The sequence below is a fragment of the Geotrypetes seraphini genome, chromosome 5 (genome assembly GCF_902459505.1).
Source record: "Geotrypetes seraphini chromosome 5, aGeoSer1.1, whole genome shotgun sequence".
Lineage (NCBI taxonomy): Eukaryota > Metazoa > Chordata > Amphibia > Gymnophiona > Dermophiidae > Geotrypetes > Geotrypetes seraphini.
Genome location: NC_047088.1, coordinates 151,842,473 through 151,862,687, shown reverse-complemented (window position 1 = coordinate 151,862,687; position 20,215 = coordinate 151,842,473). Strand labels below are relative to the sequence as shown.

Below are 20,215 nucleotides of genomic sequence, written 5' to 3'. Positions count from 1 at the left end.
AGTGTAATCTTTTGAGATATCAATATGCTTTGAAAATATGCATTATGTTGTCTCGATGGTAGGACATAGACCTGAAATATTGACTTGCAGGCATTATATAAGAATTATGAAGGTTAACTAGAAGGGCATGATCATAAGTGAAAAGGAACATGAAATGATGGAAGCTAGAAATAATCTGGTAGAAAACCTGATCCAAAGAGCATGCTGGTCATGTGCTCAGAAGTTCTAGAAGCAAATAAGCTAATTTACTACATCAGGAAGGGAAAATAGTGAGGAAAACAGAGAACAAGCTGGAGCAATGGCATTTGAAAATTATCAAGATCTGAAAATATGGGAAAAAACTGAAAGCTGAATATAATGGATCACCATAGTTGCCACCACCTTATCACAGATAACATTTGATTATGATGATGATATTTATAACTATTTATAGCAATAAATTCTTTTAAATTAACTTTGAGAGTGCTTTGAGTGCATTCAGAAACCATTAGGAAGGTTCTCTTTCGTGCTTTAATTGTTTCATGTACTTATCATTGATGCCTCACACTAGACTAGAAGCTACAGTTTATTGTTTATTTAAAGCTTTTATACTGCTAACTAATGACTAAGAAGTCAATTCAGAGTGGTTTACATGAGCAGTTCAGAGATTAAGAAATGTTCATGTTGATAAATGTCTTTCTCTGGATGTCTCTTTTCTGCAGTTAATCTCTATGCCTCAATTAGAATCCACAGAATTATCAAGGACATTGGGAACAACTTCTAACAGCGGAGAGATTCTGAGCTCTACAAACAAAGAGCTGGTATGTCAAAACAAGGTTTGCATGGAGGTCTATTATTTCATTGCTGATTGATTATGTAATTTAAAGTCTAAAGTCTTCTTCAGCCCCTCAAAGAAGACCAATAGTTGACAAACTCAAGTAGCTATGGATAGCTAGCTGTTCCATGAAAGCACTTCTATCTCATGAAAGGAAAGAAAATTGTAAAAATAGGCAATTAGGAAGTCATTTTTTTAAGCAACTTGAGCTTGTAGAACAACATAGAAACATGACGGCAGATAAAAGCCAAATGGCCCATCTAGTCTGCCCATCCACAGTACCATTATTTGACCTTTTATATGCCCAGTAACCATTATCTGACATTTTATATGCCCAAATAGCTGCTTAATAAATTGTCCCAGCTTAGACTTCCATACAAGTAGATCCAAGGAAAACAGCACTTAGGTAATATACACATAGGTATTCCCAGGGGCAGAGAATAGGTAGAGCAAGGGAAAAATTGGCACTTCTTTTTGCATGTGCTGGTAAGAATTGGCATAAATAATATATGATGAAAAAACTACTAAATGTTAGCCTACCGGCTGCAAATTTAAACATAACGATTCTACAGTAAAAAAAAGTCAAAGCAGGTTTTACTATCTACATTTACTGGGTTCTTTTATCCACAATGGTATAGCCGTCAAAGTTTTTATTTTGGGTTTGGCATACATGGTTGTAGTCAGCAATCTATGCGACAGCACTTCGGTTTCCCTGCATGACTTTTTTTAGTAATCGGGCATGTCTACAATTTTGTGCCTTTTGCCCCTGGGTCTGACAGCTCACACGCTTTGACTTTTTGCTGTATAATCTTTATGTTTAAATTTGGAGCCGGTAGGCTAACATGTAGCAGTTTTTTCATCATATATTATTTATGCTTTTGCTATTATCCAGACACATTTCTCTCTGGATATTTGGCACCGGTCCCAGATTATGGCCGGTTAAGTATGCCTCTTATGACTGGTTCTGTTCTGCCATTTGTTCTGTGATTTTTATCTCTCAGCTTGGAGTTTTCTCATATGGCAGTTTATACACTCTGATATTCCAGGCTGTTTAGTCCCCTTTATAAAGTTTTTATTCAGGTTGTTTTTAACAAGCCAAATTGTTTGGTTTCCCCTTCTGGTGTTCAGTTCTGTGACTAACTATGATAGCGGATAGGTCAGTTCTCTGCATTATTTCATACACACTACATGCTGGGTCTGTGATAACTTAATTGACCCAAATAGATGTTCTAACTATTTCATATTGGTTTTATTGTTTTATTCACATCGGTTATTGTCTACTTTTTATCAAACACATTCTATATCGGAGACACGAAATGCATGATGGGTGTTTCTGTGTTTCTTAAAATTCTTCCTTGGTGTCTAATGATCTTGGCTATTTTATGCAATATATTCATCATTTGTGATATCATATTTCTGAATTTGTAATTAGCTAGACTGATTTTTTTATGTTATTTTACATTCATGTTTATAGGTTCACTGTTATCTGACTGCTTTGTACTGTGTTTAAAGGTCAGCGTACTTTTACCATTTTTTACTATGTCTGTATCATCATTCTATACATTATTATATATATTTTTAATGTTTTATGTGTATAATGATTGCTCTGAGACATATTCTTATTTGGTTTTCTTCTCTTTTCTTTTGTTTCTCTGGTACTGCTCATTGTATTTCTTTAGGACCCCTAAAGAAGGCTAGACACTGCCGAAACACGGCCCATGTAGGGTTTGTTTATTGTAAACGCAGTACAATCATTGCTTTTATTTGGTTGGAATATGCTTGGTTTTTAATACATTGTGGAACATTTTATTTGTTCAAGACATCAATAAACTTTAACATTTTAAACTCTTGGAAGTCCAGGATCTGGTTCCAACAACACAATGACCTGACCTGAACTGACTCTATAAAAAATATAGCCAAGCAGCATGTGACCTTAACAACTGCCCCCCTTACCTATTAAAAACCTCAAATCCAAAATTCTGAACTCACCCCATTCAATAACTGCTAACAGAGGGCCAATTACCACAGGAACTCAGCAAGATCATTATCACCCCAATCTATCTTCCAACTAAAGGCCCATAGCCTCGATACCAAAACTGTTTGTGGTATTGCAGTATACAAAAATAAAGTTATTATTATTATATGTTAAAGCTAATAGAAGGCCTCATAGCACAATACCTCAAAAGCTATCAAGAAGACCACAGCCTACTTCACCCCTCACAATCTGTGTTCAGGACCAACTACAACACAGAGATATTACTAGGGTCTCTCCTGGACACAGCCTGACAGAACCTAAGCAAAAGTAAAAAGATGCTAGTCATATAACTTGATCTCTCCGCAGCATTGGACCTGGTAGATCATACCATCCTAGTACAAATACTGGAAGCTACAGGAATCATAGGCAGGGGACACACATAATTCCAAGTATTCCTACAATCTAGAACCTACAGAGTCAAGACAAATGGCGAAAAATAACCCAAACCAGAGTTACCAGATGCTAGGTTCTGCCTTGGGGGTTAGTGCTCAAGAAAAGGATCTGGGTGTCATTTTAGACAATACGATGAACCTTCCAGCCAATGCGTGGTGGTGGCCAAAAAAGCAAACAAGATGCTAGGAATTATTTAAAAAGGGATGGTCAACAAGACTAAGATTGTTATAATTCCCCTGTATCGCTCCATAGTGCGACCTCATCTGGAGTATTGCGTTCAATTCTGGTCTCCTTATCTCAATAAAGATATAGTGGTACTAGAAAAGGTTCAAAGAAGAGCAACCAAGATTGTAAAGGGGATGGAACTCCTCTTGTATGAGGAAAGACTAAAACAGTTAGGGCTCTTCAGCTTGGAAAATAGACAGCTGAGGGGAGATATGACTGAAGTCTACAAAATCCTGAGTGTAGTAGAATGGGTACAAGCAGATCGATTTTTCACTCCGTCAAAAATTACAAAGACTAGGGGACACTCGATGAAGTTACAGGGAAATGCTTTTAAAACCAATAGGAGGAAATATTTTTTTACTCAGAGAATAGTTAAGTTCTGGAATGCATTGCCAGAGGTTGTGGTAAGAGCAGAGAGCATAGCTAGTTTTAAGAAGGGTATAGACAATTTCCTGGAGGAAAGGTCCATAGTCTTATTGAGAAAGACATGGGGCAAGCCACTGCTTGACCTGGATCGGTAGCATGGAATGTAGCTACTCTTTGGGTTTTGGCCAGGTACTAGTGACCTGGATTGGCCACCATGAGAACAAGTTACTGGGCTTGATGGGACTTTTGGGCTGACCCAGTAAGGCTATTCTTATGTTCTTATGTAACCCTGGTCCAACCCCTGCGGCATACCCCAATGGTCACCACTATCTCCAATGCTTTTCAACCTGTACCTCGCCTCCCTTGGTAGCAGTTTGGACAAACTAGGAATAACATCATACAGCTACACAGATGACATCACCATACTCCTTCATCTCAACCAATCAACTCCCAACAGAACAGGAAAACTGCATAAGACATTAGAAACAGTTGAAAAATGGATGAAAGACCACAAACTAAAGCTGAACATGAAGAAAACAAAATTTCTACTGTTCGTAAAGGACAAAACTCCAGCCATAATTAACATAGAAATAAACACCATCAGAGGACTTTTGTGAATTTGTTCTACATAATTCAATTATTCCTTCCTACAATCGCAGGTGACATAAACATACACCTAGATGAAGAGGACAATCCAGATACGAAAGTCTTTAAAAACTTTCTATCCTTACTCAATTACAATCTCCCTTTACCCACACAAACACATGTAAAAGGTCATCACTTAGATGTAGTAGCTATGTCCACAAAGGAAATTTTAGACCCTTCCATCTCTCTACCTGATGGCACCTGGTGTCACGATATCTGGTCTGACCATTTTATTTATTATTTCAAGTTAAGCTGGACTCATTTAAAATTTAAAACACATCCAAAGATAAAAAGAAAACATCACACAAGAGGTTATATTAATCCAGAAGAATATTGGTCACAATATGAACTACAAGTGGAGATAGGTGAAGGAGTCAATTTTTGGGATCACATTTTAGATAAAATTGCCCCTAAACGAAATAGCAAAAGCTGTGCAAATAAATATAACAAATGGTTTGACACCAAACTTCTAAAAATGAAACAACTAGTAAGACGACTGGAAATAATTTGGAAAAAAACAGGAGAATTGTCAGACCGTAACAACTGGAGATCTAACATAAAAATCTACAAACTACTGATAAAAGACAAACGTAAAGCATTCTACTCTTCTAAAATCAATTTATCTAGCCCTAGTTCAAAAGGAATCAATACAAAAGAGCTGTTCAACTTGGTTATAAATTTATTTGACACCACATGCTACACTCAACTCGGGTACAATATTAAACTACCTTCAGCAAATGATTTAGCACAGCATTTCGATTCAAAAATTAAAAACCTAAGAAACAACTGTTCAACAAATGACACTAATGATCATCAAATAGCTAACATACAAGGAAATGAAATACCAGCAGACATGATATGGAGTTCCTTTCACGATTTAGAATGGAATAATTATATCAAACTATATAACAAATACTCTAAATTGCTGAAACAAGGCTGCCCTGTGAACTTCTAAAAGCTAAGTTACTCAGCATTTCATATTCTGCTCTTTTCACTGGTTTTCAGCATTATATCTGCTTAATTTCTCTTCTCCTCCCTGTTTCTTACTAAAAAAAAAATATAAAAAAGCACAAAAAATAAATCCTTCTCTTTCCTCTGTTAAATCTTATTTCCTCTTCCTGCATTTTTGTTTAAAATACTGTGTTTTAGGTGGTATAGAGCCTATATTTCTGGTGCCTGTGGCTCAGGGTGACTAAAGTAGGGAAAATCCTGTTATAAATCTTGTGTTTTAGGGTAGCACTGATAGAACCTGCATTTTTGTTTAAAATACTGTGTTTTAGGTGGTATAGAGCCTATATTTCTGGTCACTTCACAACCAATCAAGTCACTTCACAACCAATCAAGATGACCTTTATTCTATGCAATCACTGTGGTGCTTTAATTCCAAGACATACTATTTGGAGGCTTAAGGCTTGCCCCATCTGTCTTCAACTTGCCAGTATTAAGGAGGAGCTCTGCAAACTTAAACAGGAATTGAATACAATTAAAGCAGCTTCCATCACTCCACAAAATCATACCAACTTACCACCTCTACCTCAAAGAATAAAACAGCCCAGGAATAAATGGGTCACAGTAGGCTCAGGAAGACTGCGATATGTAACACAGAAACATCCACCTTCACTAATATTACCTCTACAGAATTCCTTCGCTCCACTAGTGCACTGCGATACTCAGGAAAACAGAAGGGAGGTGGGACTGGAACCAATGAAGGAAACTCAAGAGAACAAGAGCACCCTAAGTACAAATAAAAAAGCCAAAAACAGAAAACTATTACTGTTGGGGGATTCCATCATCAGAGGCATTAACCTTAGAACACAGGGCGAGGAGACCAAAATAGTGAAATGTCTTCCAGGATCCTCAGCTACCAGGAGTTCCAGGCAAATACTGACTATAATTAAGGAAGAAACTAAGGATTTTAACACTGATGTTGTTATCCATCTGGGAACAAATGACCTGGCCAACAACTCCACACTTGCAGCACAGAAAGCTTTTCGGGAGCTTGGTGAGGGCGTGAAACCTTTTGTAAAGACTTTAGCTTTTTCTGAAATACTGCCTGCATATGGAAAAGGAGAGCAAAGAGTGAAAAACACAGAGGACTTTAATAGATGGCTCAGAGCCTGGTGTCATCAAGAAGGCTTCAGGTACATAGGAGGATGGGGAAATACATGGAAGGACAAGAAGCTATATTGCACTGATGGGCTACATATTACTACAGCAGGAAAAAGAAACCTTGCAGAGAAATTTAGACAATATTTTTCTAGGCATTTAAACTAGAAGGTGGGGGTGGTGTATGTACGAAGGACAATTATAGAGACCACCCCCGGCAAAAGAAAAGATGTGATAGTAGTAAAGGCTGCAACATAAGCAATATCAGCAACTCATTTCTTAGTATTGCAACGGAAAGTGAAACGACACAAAAATCCATACGAAAAAGGAGATTATCGCTGAAAAATAGCTGGAAAGCGATGACCACAAATGCTCGCAGTCTAAGCAACAAAGTTCATGATCTGCAAGCCCTGATATTAGAGGCAGATCTAGATATTGTTGCTATCACAGAGACATGGTTCAGTGAATCACATGGATGGGATGCAAACATACCGGGATATAATCTTTTTAGGAAGGACAGAGATGGTCATAAAGGTGGAGGAGTAGCTCTCTATGTAAAGATCAATATCCAAGCGACCGAAATGCAAGGGACCTGGGGAGAGGAAGAAGCGATATGGATTGCTCTGAAAAGAGAAGATGGAACTTCTATCTACGTGGGTATAGTCTACAGACCTCCGACTCAATCGCAGCAAATTGATAAGGATCTGATTGTGGATATCCAAAAGTTTGGAAGGAAAGAGGAGGTTCTGCTGTTGGGAGATTTCAACCTGCCTGATGCGGACTGGAATGTTCCGTCTGCGGAATCGGAAAGAAATAGGGAGATTGTGGATGCCTTTCAAGAGGCTCTGCTCAGACAAATGGTGACGGAACCCACAAGGGAAAAAGCGATATTGGATCTGGTCCTCACAAATGGAGAGAGTATCTCTAATGTTCGAGTGGGTGCTCACCTGGGTAGTAGCGATCATTAAACGGTTTGGTTTGATATAACGGCTAAAGTGGAGAGCGGCCGCACGATACTTAAAGTCCTAGATTTCAAACGTACGGACTTTAATGCAATGGGAAAGTACCTGAAGAAAGAGCTGTTAGGATGGGAGGACATAAGAGAAGTGGAAAGACAGTGGTCTAAGCTGAAAGGAGTGATAAAAATGGCTAAGGACCTTTATGTGAAGAAAATCAATAAAAACAAGAGAAAAAGGAAGCCGATATGGTTCTCCAACCTAGTGGCTGAGAAAATAAAGGCGAAAGAGTTGGCGTTCATGAAATATAAAAAAACCCAAGAAGAGGAGAGCAGAAAGGACTACAGGGTGAAACTGAAAGAAGCCAAGAGAGAGATACGTTTGGCGAAGGCACAGGCGGAAGAACAAATGGCTAAAAATGTAAAAAAGGGAGATAAAAATTTTTTCAGATATATTAGTGAAAGGAGGAAGATAAAAAATGGAATTGCTAGGCTAAAAGATGCTGGGAACAAATATGTGGAGAGTGATGACGAGAAAGCAAATGTGCTAAACAAATACTTCTGTTCTGTGTTCACAGAAGAAAATCCTGGAGAAGGACCGAGATTGTCTGGCAAAGTTACACGAGAAAATGGAGTAGATTCTGCGCCGTTCATGGAGGAGGGTGTTTATGAGCAACTTGAAAAACTGAAGGTGGACAAACCGATGGGACCAGACGGGATCCATCCCAGGATACTAAGGGAGCTCAGAGAGGTTCTGACGAGTCCTATTAAAGACTTGTTCAACAAATCTCTGGAGACGGGAGTGATTCCTGGGGATTGGAGGAGAGCGGATGTGGTCCCTATTCATAAAAGTGGTCACAGGGATGAAGCAGGAAACTAGAGGCCGGTGTGAGCCTCACTTCAGTTGTTGGAAAAATAATGGAAGTGTTGCTTAAAGAAAGGATAGTTTATTTCCTTGAATCTAATGGGTTACAGGATCCGAGGCAACATGGCTTTACAAAAGGTAAATCGTGCCAAACGAACCTGATTGAATTTTTTGATTGGGTGACCAGAGAGCTGGATCGAGGACATATGCTAGATGTAATTTACTTGGATTTCAGCAAAGCCTTTGATACAGTTCCTCATAGGAGGCTGTTGAACAAACTTGAAGGGCTGAAGTTAGGACCCAAAGTGGTGAACTGGGTCAGAAACTGGCTGTCGGACAGACGCCAGAGGGTGGTGGTTAATGGAAGTCGCTCGAAGGAAGGAAAGGTGAGTAGTGGAGTCCCTCAGGGTTCAGTGCTGGGGCCAATCCTGTTCAATATGTATGTAAGTGACATTGCTGAAGGGTTAGAAGAAAAAGTGTGCCTTTTTGCAGATGATACCAAGATTTGTAACAGAGTAGACACCGAAGAGGGAGTGGAAAATATGAAAAAGGATCTGCAAAAGTTAGAGGAATGGTCTAATGCCTGGCAACTAAAATTCAATGCAAAGAAATGCAGAGTAATGCATTTGGGGATTAATAATAGGAAGGAACCGTATATGCTGGGAGGAGAGAAGCTGATATGCACGGACGGGGAGAAGGACCTTGGGGTGATAGTGTCCGAAGATCTAAAGGCGAAAAAACAATGTGACAAGGCAGTGGCTGCTGCCAGAAGGATTCTGGGCTGTATAAAGAGAGGCGTAGTCAGTAGAAGGAAGAAGGTGTTAATGCCCCTGTACAGGTCATTGGTGAGGCCCCACTTGGAGTATTGTGTTCAGTTTTGGAGACCGTATCTGGCGAAAGACGTAAGAAGACTTGAGGCGGTTCAGAGGAGGGCGACGAAAGTGATAGGAGGCTTGCGCCAGAAGACGTATGAGGAGAGACTGGAAGCCCTGAATATGTATACCCTAGAGGAAAGGAGAGACAGGGGAGATATGATTCAGACGTTCAAATACTTAAAGAATATTAACGTAGAACAAAATCTTTTCCAGAGAAAGGAAAATGGTAAAACCAGAGGACATAATTTGAGGTTGAGGGGTGGTAGATTCAGGGGCAATGTTAGGAAATTCTACTTTACGGAGAGGGTGGTGGATGCCTGGAATGCGCTCCCGAGAGAGGTGGTGGAGAGTAAAACTGTGACTGAGTTCAAAGAAGCGTGGGATGAACACAGAAGATTTAGAATCAGAAAATAATATTAAAGATTGAACTAGGCCAGTTACTGGGCAGACTTGTACGGTCTGTGTCTGTGTATGGCCGTTTGGAGGAGGATGGGCAGGAGAGGGCTTCAATGGCTGGGAGGGTGTAGATGGGCTGGAGTAAGTCTTAACAGAGATTTCGGCAGTTGGAACCCAAGCACAGTACCGGGTAAAGCTTTGGATTCTCACCCAGAAATAGCTAAGAAGAAAAAAAAAAAATTTAAATTGAATCAGGTTGGGCAGACTGGATGGACCATTCGGGTCTTTATCTGCCGTCATCTACTATGTTACTATGTAAATCATACTGCGTTCTGGACTCATGTCCCCCAGAAATTATAACAGCGGCTCCATTAGAATTTAAACTATCTTTGCTGCATTACTTAGCCCGTAGCCTAAAAAAATGGAAAGTTCCTCACTAATAACGGTCACATAATAATAACCCCAATTCCAAAAAAATAGTAAAGAATCATCAGCACTGGTAACCAACTATAGACCAGTAGCATCCATTCCATTTATTGTAAAAATCATGTAAGGATTGGTACATACCCAATTGATGGAATATCTTGATCAGTTCTCTCTCTTACATGAAACTCAATCCGGTTTTAGACCTTTGTTCAGTACTAAGACAGTAATTGTGGCTATCTTAGATAATCTGCGTCTCTTGTTCAGCAAGGACCTTAATGCCCTGGTCATGCAATTTGATATGAGCTCTGCCTATGACCTAGTGGACCATGGGAAAATGCTACAATAACTAGATGCTATTGGTATTAGGGAAGAGGTATTGGACTGGTTTCAATGCTTCCTTATGTCCCGTACCTATCAAATACGTTTCAATTATGATCTCTCCGATACCTGGAGCAATCCATCTGGTGTACCGCAAGGGTCACCGCTATTCCCATTGCTTTTCAATGTCTACATGTCCTCACTAGGTGTGCAATTGACCCTGCTGGGGATAAAATTATTCAGTTACTCCAAAGGCATCAGAAGCACTAAATTTGATGGAGCAATGGATGACTGAATTCAAACTGAAACTTAATTCAGAAAAAACAAATGTTTTTGTAGCTTCGCCACATCTGCTTGACACGAAAACACCACTATGCATCAATAAACTTAGTTATCCTATTCAGACTACTATGAAGGTATTGGGTGTAACACTAGATCAGTGCCTAACCATGAAAAACCAAGTAGACTCCTTAATCAGAAAGGGTTTTTTCATTCTCTGGAAACTTCGATCCATGAGAGTATACTTTGATATGTCAGCATTTAGAATTCTAGTACAATCCCTCGTACTGAGTCAACTTGATTACTGTAACATCGCCTATTTAGCAATTTCCCAAAAGAATATGCGACGATTACAATTAATGCAAAATGCAGCGGTCAAACTGATTTTTGGGCTGAAGAAGTTTGGTCACATGACACCTTACTACCGACAGCTGCATTGACTACCGATGGAGGCATGCATAAAGTTTAAGTTCACCTATCTCTGCTTTAAAGTACTATACGGTCTAGCCCCTAAATACATAACTGACCTTTTCTCCTTCTCAGCCAACAGACATAAGAGAAGCTCACGTTTGAACTTCGTTTCCCCCCAGTTATAGGATGTACACTCAAAAGACACCATCAACATCTTTTCTCACATCTAGAACAATTGCTCACGCCTACTACTTATGGGGAATTTAGGAAACGCCTAAAAATATATCTGTTTCTGAAGTATTTAGACAACTGACCCATACAACTCTTTCTCTTCAATAACGGTTCCCTTGAGCTGTTAACCACTATCTTTCACCTCTGTTAAGTTCAATCAATTTGTACTATCTTTTAATCTTTGTAAACCGCATAGAACTTCATGGTCCTGCAGTATATAAACTGTTATTATTATTATTATTATACCCCATGTAACCCGCCCTAAAATTTCTTGGAGTGATGATAGACAGATTCTGCACCATGCAACTGCAAATCAACAAGACTGTCAAGAAATCCTTCAAAGTCATGTGTAACTTATGACAAATTCAAAAATTATTCGATGGGGAGCAATTCTAGTCCTTAGTCCTGGAACTTCCTGCAACATCCTTTACCTACCATGCCCCACAGGCATGATAAAACAATTATAGACTATACACAGCATGGCCCTCAGACTGATCTATTCACGAAGCAAATATGAGCACATCACCACCACATAGCTAGAAACACACTGGTTCCCAATGAAAGCATGAATATTATTCAATTTTTACTGTCTATTATTCAAAGCACTGAATGGCGCTACCCCTTCCTACCTGAACGATCACCTTATCCAGAACAACTCAACCAGGCCAAGAAGATTAGAAGAACACAGTCTCCATTTACTCACCCCCAATCAAAGGCACACAGTGCAAGAAGATGGAAGATGGTCTACTAGGAAAACAGGCAGCAAAATTTGACCACCACCTCTCCTACTTACTGATAACAACTATACAAATACAAAACCTTCCGAAGGGAAATAAAGACCTTGCTATTCAAGAAATTTGTCAAGACAAATTAAAGCCATACTTAATTATCCCTGCTCTTGTAAATATCTGAATAAGTCACAGTCTTGTAATTAGTACCTGAAACCAGGGCAGGATTAACCAATAAGCCAAGTAGGCACGTGGCTAGGACCCGAAATGGTCGGGGGGCCTGATGAAGGAGAGCATCAACATTGTTTTTTCCAAACAGCGATGGGCCCTTCCAGCATCGATCGGCAATGCGGAACCCCCCCCCCCCCCATCGACGGAAAGTAAGACAAGCAAGCAACGCAGGTAAGAAAGGAAATGGGAACTGTAATTGTGCAAGCAGTGCTGCTTGTCCAAAGCTTCCTCTCTGACGCAGCTTCCTGTTTCTGCATGGGCACATGGTGGGGTGGGGCGGGGCAGGGCAGGGGGCCCAGTGTACTTATGTGCCTAGGGGCCCTTGACAAATTAATCCTGCCCTGCCTGAAACTGTAATTCCCCTAGAAATGTCCAGCTTACTCTTTTGGAATCCGCCTAGAACTGCAAGATTAAGGCAGAATAAAAGTCACTAATGTAATGAAACTGGAAAAGTTACAATAAATGACAACCAAAATGATTAAGGGGATGGAACAATTCTCATTTATGGAAAGGTTAAAAAGTTTAGGGCTCTTAAGCTTAGCGAAGAAGCAGCTGAGTGGATGTGGTAAAGCTCTATGAAACAGGTAATTGTGAATCAATTATATACTCTTTCAAAAAGTGCAAAAGACTATGGTAACTCCATGAAGCAACATAGTGGCGTATTTAAAAACAAATATAAGAAAATATTTTTTTCATTCAATTTATATTTAAGCTCTGGAACTCATTGCTTTAGTATGTGGTAAAAGCTGTTAATGTAGCTAGGTTTAAAAAAAGGTTTGGATCCAACATGGCCGTGACTGGCTGAAGCTAGGAAGACGCCTTGAGTGCTAGTCAGTTTAAGAATTTTCCTTCAGGTTTGCGTCTGTCCAGATTACCTGATATGCCGAAAAGAAGAGACAGAAGCACTGCTGGTGCTTCACGTCGCTCTGGTGCCTCTCCACTCAGCTCTATTGATGAGTTCCTGAAAAGCCTGCAGAGTGACCCGTTGATGTCGCAGGAACCACTGGTAATAAGTGGAGCTGAGGCGGATCTCCATGGTTCAGATACAACTTTGAGCCCCGACATTAGAGCTCCGCCTCTACAGCTTCAGTGTTCCAGCTCACCACGGGGTTGAGACACACCAGAGGTAGACGTATCTCTTTCCCAGGAGGCTGAGAGATCAAGTATGGTGAGCATGGTCTCAGATTTTCTTCTGTGGAAGGAGATTTTGGAGGAATCTGTGCGGTACCATCAGAGGGAGTTGAGCAACCTCAAGCTGGAGATCAGCAAGGTGGAGAACCGAGCGGTGAGCGAGTATCTACTGTTCAATTACAATCCTTTATTATACAAAAACCACCTGAAGTGACCCTAGATTCCCTTTGGGACTTAATGGTAAATCTGGGAAAATCTTTAACTCCTCAAATTAATGTTTTGGAGGTTAAAATAAACAAACAAAAGGAGGAAATAGGAGAATTAAAGTAAGAAGTGAGTTCCTTTAAATCTCAATCTGATAAGTTTGATAAAGATTTAATAGAGATTTGTCGTGTTCAAGAAGCATAGATTAAAGACAATTTATATTTAAGAAGAAAAACTGAAACATTAGAGAATAATCTTCGCAGTAATAACTTGCACTTTATAAATTTCCTGAAGGTATACGCTGTATCACCTAGGGAAATATTTCCTGGAAATTTTGGGGATATCAGAAGTATCATTTCCACCTTTTAAACAAGTTTATTATTTACCGACAATAGTGCAACAAGCTGAACAGCCAGCAGACCAATGTCAAGATGTATCAAAACTAGATATATCAAATATTTTGGAGGTCTCTGATAAGGAAATAGCTCAAACTTCTACTTTAATGGCATCAGTGGCACTTTTGGCGGACAAAGTATGGATTTTGAAGCTATTCTTCAAAAACAGACAAAAAGAATTCCTAGGTCTCCAAATTCAAATATTTCCTGATGTATCTCATGAAACTCAGAAGCGTAGAAGACAATTTTTGCTTTGAAAATAGGAGTCACTTTGATTGGTGGGACTTTTTTCCTAAAATATCCATGGAAATGTATAGTTAATTACCATTCTGTAAAGTATGTTTTCTTTGAGCCTGCACAATTGACCACTTTCTTATCTTCAAAACGTCTTGAGGGACACAACATTTAGAGCTCAGATGTAAAATACTGTATGTCTTTCTTCTAGTCTTTAGTCGGTCACTTTTCCTTTTTTCTCTTTGACTAATCTGCTTATTTGTATTCTGGATCCTGATATTGTGGACTTTAGAAGGATAAGTCTATATTTTTGGATGGTTTTGTTTCCTTTTAAAAAAAATTTTGATGGCTATTTTCATTCATTCTGTACAAGAGGGTAATGCTTGTTAAAAATGTAAATTTCATAAAAATAAAATAACAAAATAAATAAAAAGGTATGGATAAATTCTGGAGAAAAAGTCCATAAACCATTATTAAGGTAGACCAGATGAAAGCCACTGCTTATGCCTGCTGAAATCTGACACTCCTTCATTGAACCCAGTCTACCAACATGATCACGCAGTTTTCCAAACTAGTTAATCTCTCCCATCCCAGCCCCAGCTGCATCCCTCTCACTGCAAAATCCTGACTCCCTCATTGAGCCCAGGCTGTCCACACAGTAGAGCAGGTGTAAGAGGCAGCTCAATCCTCTGCTCCTTCTCTGCTTGAGGCTAGCCAGCCTAAAGACTGGCCTTAGATAGAGCTATCAGATGTCCAGGAAAACCCAGACATGTCTTCTTTATCGAGGATTGTCTGGGTACCCAAACAGTTTTCTAAAAATGGGGGAGTCTGTTCGGGTTTAGCTGGGTCTCCTGACTCCCCCATCTCTTTTCCGGGCACAGCGACTGTAATTGAATCTTTGGGCGGCCAGCAGCAACAATGAGGTAAGCCTGCTACAGCTGGCCTGCCCCAGAAGCAGCCTCTCTGCAAGTCTTGCCTATGCAAAAATAGGAAGTACCTGCAAAGAGGCGGCTTCCAGGGAAGGCCGGTGGTAGCAGGCTAACTTTATTGCTGCTGCTGCTGCTGCTGGCTGCCTGAATATTCAATTACAGCGGCCAAGCCTGGGGAGGAGGTAGATGGGGGAGTTGGGAGCTAGAGAGGTTGTGAGGGGAAGCAGTATCAGAGGAGGGAAGGAGAAGGGACTGAAGGCTGGAAAAACATGGATGAAGAGGGGCTTGAGAAACAGCATGGAGGGAGGGAGGAGGGATGACTGGAGAAGCATTATAGAAAGCAGAGAGTGCTGAAGAAAGGAGCATGGAGTAGGGTAGTGCTGGATGGGAGGGGAGATATAGAAACAGCAGGAAAGGAGATTGGAAGGAGAGAGAAGGGCACCTGTAAATGGGGGGAGGGTTGAGAGTTGAGAGAGGTAGATAAAGAAAGAAAGAAGCACCCATGGGGGAGGAGGGTTGGAGGAAAGGGGAGAGAAGCACTAAAAGGGTACAAAGGATAGAAAGGAGGACCAAGGAAATGGGTGGTGTGTGAGCAGGGTTGTGGGTGGAGTATGGGCAGGGTCATGTGTCCTTTTTTTATGTCTTCACAAATATGGTAACCCTAGCCTTAGGTTGAAGCTCTTCTTTCCCTGGAGTCTCCTTCTCTTCTTTCTTGTGCCCCTCTTTTTTTTCTATGGGCTTGCTCAAGGGTTTTTCTAGTTCCCTGTAATAGCACCAAGGGAACACCCCTTCAGATTATATCACACAATCAGTAAATCAGGTCAGGGCCCAATAGTTCACCCACACTGATTTAGAAAGGGAATTTTGGTGTCCCTATCACACCCATGGCCAGGAGTTTTATAATATAAGATAGATACTTCCTCTTTGACTTCTCTGATTTTCTCATCTCTTTTACCAGTGGCATAGCTGGAAGGCAATTTGTGGGTGGGCAAGTGGGTAGGTTGGGTGGACATGCATTTCCTCTTCTCTTCTCCCCCACCCCACCGCAACCATGAAGTTTAAAAATTAAATACACTTTCCCCTCCGTATTCGCGGTTTCGTTGTTCGCGGTTTCAGTTATTTGCGTTTTTTTGTGTGCAGGCTCCGCCCCCAAATTTACACCACAGGAAGTCGCTGCTCCCAGCGATGCACAGAGAAAATCGATCCTTCCAGTGATGCACAGAGAGAATCATTCCTCTCAGCATTGTACAGATAAAATCACGGCACTTTCTTCATAGGTGAAAACAAAAACAAAAAACCGTGGATACAGATGTTCTGGAGATAATTTATTATACACTGACATATAAAAACATGAAAACTCAATTTAAAAAGTACAATGATAAAAAAGGCAGTTATAAAAATCCAACTGGACCCATACACTGTATTTTTTATCATTGTACTTTTTTAATTGAATTTTCATGTTTTTTTTATATGTCAGTGTATAATAAATTATCTCCAGAACATCTGTATCCACAGTTTTTGTTTTTGTTTTCATCGGTGGATTGTTTTCACTGTGGATCCTTGGGTCTCCCCATTTTTCTTTGTTGTGCTGCACTTTCTTCACAGGAACAGGTAAGGTTATTTGCGGTTTTGTGTCTTTTTCAGGCTTTTTACAGAAAAACCACGAATAAAATACGTAAAGTTATTTGCGGTTTTTCTGTATTCACGAATACAGAGGGGGAAGTGTACTTTAACTGGTGAAGATCCCTAGCCTACTGACTCATGTTTAGGAAAAGTGCATCCGTCAAAGGCAGTGCTCCAAGCCATTGACATTGGCACCCTAGGCATGCTCATTTTCACACTTGAACTGAACATGCATGAGAACTGAGTATGCCCGTAGTGCCAGTTTTAGCTGTTTGGAGCACCACCACTGACTGCCCTGGTTTTCTGATGGAGAGTTCTGTGGATGTCTTCAGTTGATGATGCACCTAGAGTTGCCAACTTTTTTGAAAAGATAAAAAACAAGTACCTGCCACTACCCAGCTCCACCACTGTTCTAACTCTTTATCACCCCTTCCCACCCTGAACAAATAACTGCAGGAAGGGCAGTAGTACAGGATTCAGAACCTCAGGCCAGTGGTGTAGCAAGGGTGAGAGATACCTGGGGCAGTGGCGCTCCTCCCCCACCCTCCTCTCCCCTCCCCCACCCCTATGCACTCCTTTCCCACTCTTCCCCCCTACTGCCACATACATATCACTTTGCTTCCGCCATACCTCTGTAATGTTCCTGGCATGAGCAACATCCCCCAACCTGCTGTTGCGCCTGCGTGGGCTCTCCCTCTGATGTCACTTCATAGGCGTGCGTCCAGCAGAAGAGGGACAAATCGGGATGGAATGCTTTCTGGCGATCTGCTATAAACCAGAAAAAGGAGCTGGTTTTCTGTTTGCCAGTCAGGCCGAAGCCAGCCAATGCTGGGTGGGCCTGGGGTGATAGTGGATGGGCCCAGGCCCAACCGTGGCTACGCCCCTGTCCCTTACTGATGAATTTACTTTCGTTCAAAGAAATACTGCAGATGGTTCAATATTCAAAACAATTTAACTAGCCAGAAATGAATGTTGACCAATTGATTCGCTAGTTCAGGACTATCTCTAAATTTTCATCATCACTTAACCGGTTATCGCCTTTGAAAATTAGTGGTTAGTACCTAAGTGACATCCAGATATTTGGGGGGCGTTCTGGGTGCAGAGTCAACAGTTGGCTGGTTAAGCACTGATATCCAGAACTTAACCAGCTAGAGTAACCACATAAATGGGATCACATTGTATCTTTGTATAATAGCTGACTCCACATAAACCAGATATTCAATGCTGAAGCCCAGACATGGCCCAGTATTGAATATCCGAGAACAATACTAGCATTGGTCACCAAAATGCTAACCACCACTGGCTGAATACTGATCCCAGAGAGTACAGCTTCTAAATTAAGTCAGATTTGGAACATTTATCTTTTTAACAGGTAAACCACAAACAGCAAGAAAGCACAAATACCGAAGAGACCAGACACAGGATTGTGAGCCTTCGGGACAGTAAGGGAATTTTTCAAGTACCTTTCTTATTTCTAATCTTAATGTATATTTTCTGTAAACCGCTTAGAACCTAACGGATGTAGCGGTATATAAGAAATAAATTACATTACATTTACATTACATTAAAAAAAGCAGGTATATTTGACTTGATGCTTGTCATGTTACTTCTGAATTATCACTGCTGCTTTGAGATCTGCTCTTGGTATTCTTTAACATAGTAATGTTTCCTCTCAGCCACTAAAAGTATGGTGCCCAAGCTAGAAAATAAAAAACAACATACCCAAGGGCCCTTTCCTGGACACGGCACATCTCCACAGAAGAACCAAGCTCTTGCTCCCAGGAATCAGCTGCCAGAGACTCTTACCAAGCAAGAACCCCAATGGAAAAAGAAAAAACAGGAAGAAGACAGAGATGCCACAATAGGTCTGCCTTTATATATATATATATATATACACTGGAAACCCAGTAAATGCTAGTTTATCTCACGTATGGATATTCTGATATGGTTATGAGGTCCCCCAAGTCAGGTCAGATAAGAACATAAGACTATCCTTACTGGGTCAGACCAATGGTCAATCTAGCCCATAGCCCATCTTCATTTCATTGAGTGTCCCCTAGTCTTTGAAATTTTTGATGGAGTAAAAAATAAATCCACTTAGAAATATGATGGCAGATAAAGGCCAAATGGCCCATCTAGACTGCCCATCTATAGTAACCATTATCTCTTTCTCTCTCTAAGAGATCCCACATGCCTATCCCATGCTTTCTTGAATTCAGACACAGGCTCTGTCTCCACCACTTCTTCCGGGAGACTGTTCCACACATTTATCACCCTTTCTGTAAAAAAGTATTTCCTTAGATCATTCCAGAGCTTCCTTTCAAATGAAAGAGACTCGACTCATGCACATTTACGTCACGTACTCTCAATAACGATTTTACTAATGATAAATTAATTCAAAAAATCACAAAAAATGCTACAAGCCCAAGGTGGGCAGACCTGATGAGATATCAATTAACCTAAAGGTGGAGAAAAAGCCTCAAATATCATAAATACGGACAGTAGTCCAACAGGACTTCAAGCTGCCACACTGCTTGTCATTGGCATAAAAAATCTCCACCCAATTAAATAGTTTTATCTCAAAATAGGCAACCGCCCACCACCGTACACAGAAGGAAAAAGAAAAATATTTTTTAACTTAGCTGAAGTAGAGGAATTTTTTGCACTGTCCATCAGTTGTTCAAGAAGAACACAAGCCTCAATGCTCGAATTCAACTAGCCTTGTTTCACCGTTAACTGGCTGCCTCAGGGACTCTATACCTGCTAGCTTTTCTCCATTTAAACTTCTCTGTCATATCTCACCTCTCCCACCTTTCCTCTAAAGTATACATATTGAGATCTTTAAGTTTGTCCCTATATACCTTATGATGAAGACTATATACCTTATGATGAAGACTACGCTTCCAAATGAGGTAATAGGACAGAGTACAATACTGGGTTTCAAAATGGGGCTGGATGACTTCCTGGAAGCGAAGGGGATTACAGGGTATAGATAGAAGGTTACTCTACAGGTCATAAGCGAAAAGCATATGACAGTTTTAGGGTATGAGCACTATCAGGTCCTGGACCTGAGGAGCCGATGCGTGAGCGGACTGCCGGGCACGATGGACCTCCGGTCTGACCCGACAGGGGCATTTCTTATGTTCTTATACACACCATTTTAGTAGCCTTCTCTGGGCCGACTCCATCCTTTTTATATCTTTTTGAAGGTGCAGTCTCTAGAATTGTACACAATATTCTAAATGAGGTCTCACCAGAGTCTTATACAGGGGCATCAATACCTCCTTTTTCCTACTGGCCATACCTCTTCCTATGCACCATAGCATCCTTCTAGCTTTTGCCGTCACCTTTTCAACCTGTTTGGCCACCTTAAGATCATCACATATAATCACACCCAAGC

The 20,215-nt window shown here is 40.5% G+C and overlaps 1 protein-coding gene across 6 annotated transcripts in view; it reads left to right on the top strand.

Annotated features, from left to right (window-relative positions):
- KIAA2012 (KIAA2012 ortholog) overlaps window positions 1-20,215 on the top strand; it is a 262,432-nt gene that overhangs the window by 174,076 nt on the left and 68,141 nt on the right. For all 6 annotated transcript variants that reach the window (XM_033946967.1, XM_033946969.1, XM_033946966.1 and 3 more), the window contains 3 exons: window positions 702-800; window positions 18,188-18,257; window positions 18,492-18,680. In XM_033946967.1, the coding sequence (XP_033802858.1) occupies window positions 702-800; window positions 18,188-18,257; window positions 18,492-18,680 (358 nt within the window). The remainder of the gene's footprint in view (window positions 1-701; window positions 801-18,187; window positions 18,258-18,491; window positions 18,681-20,215) is intronic.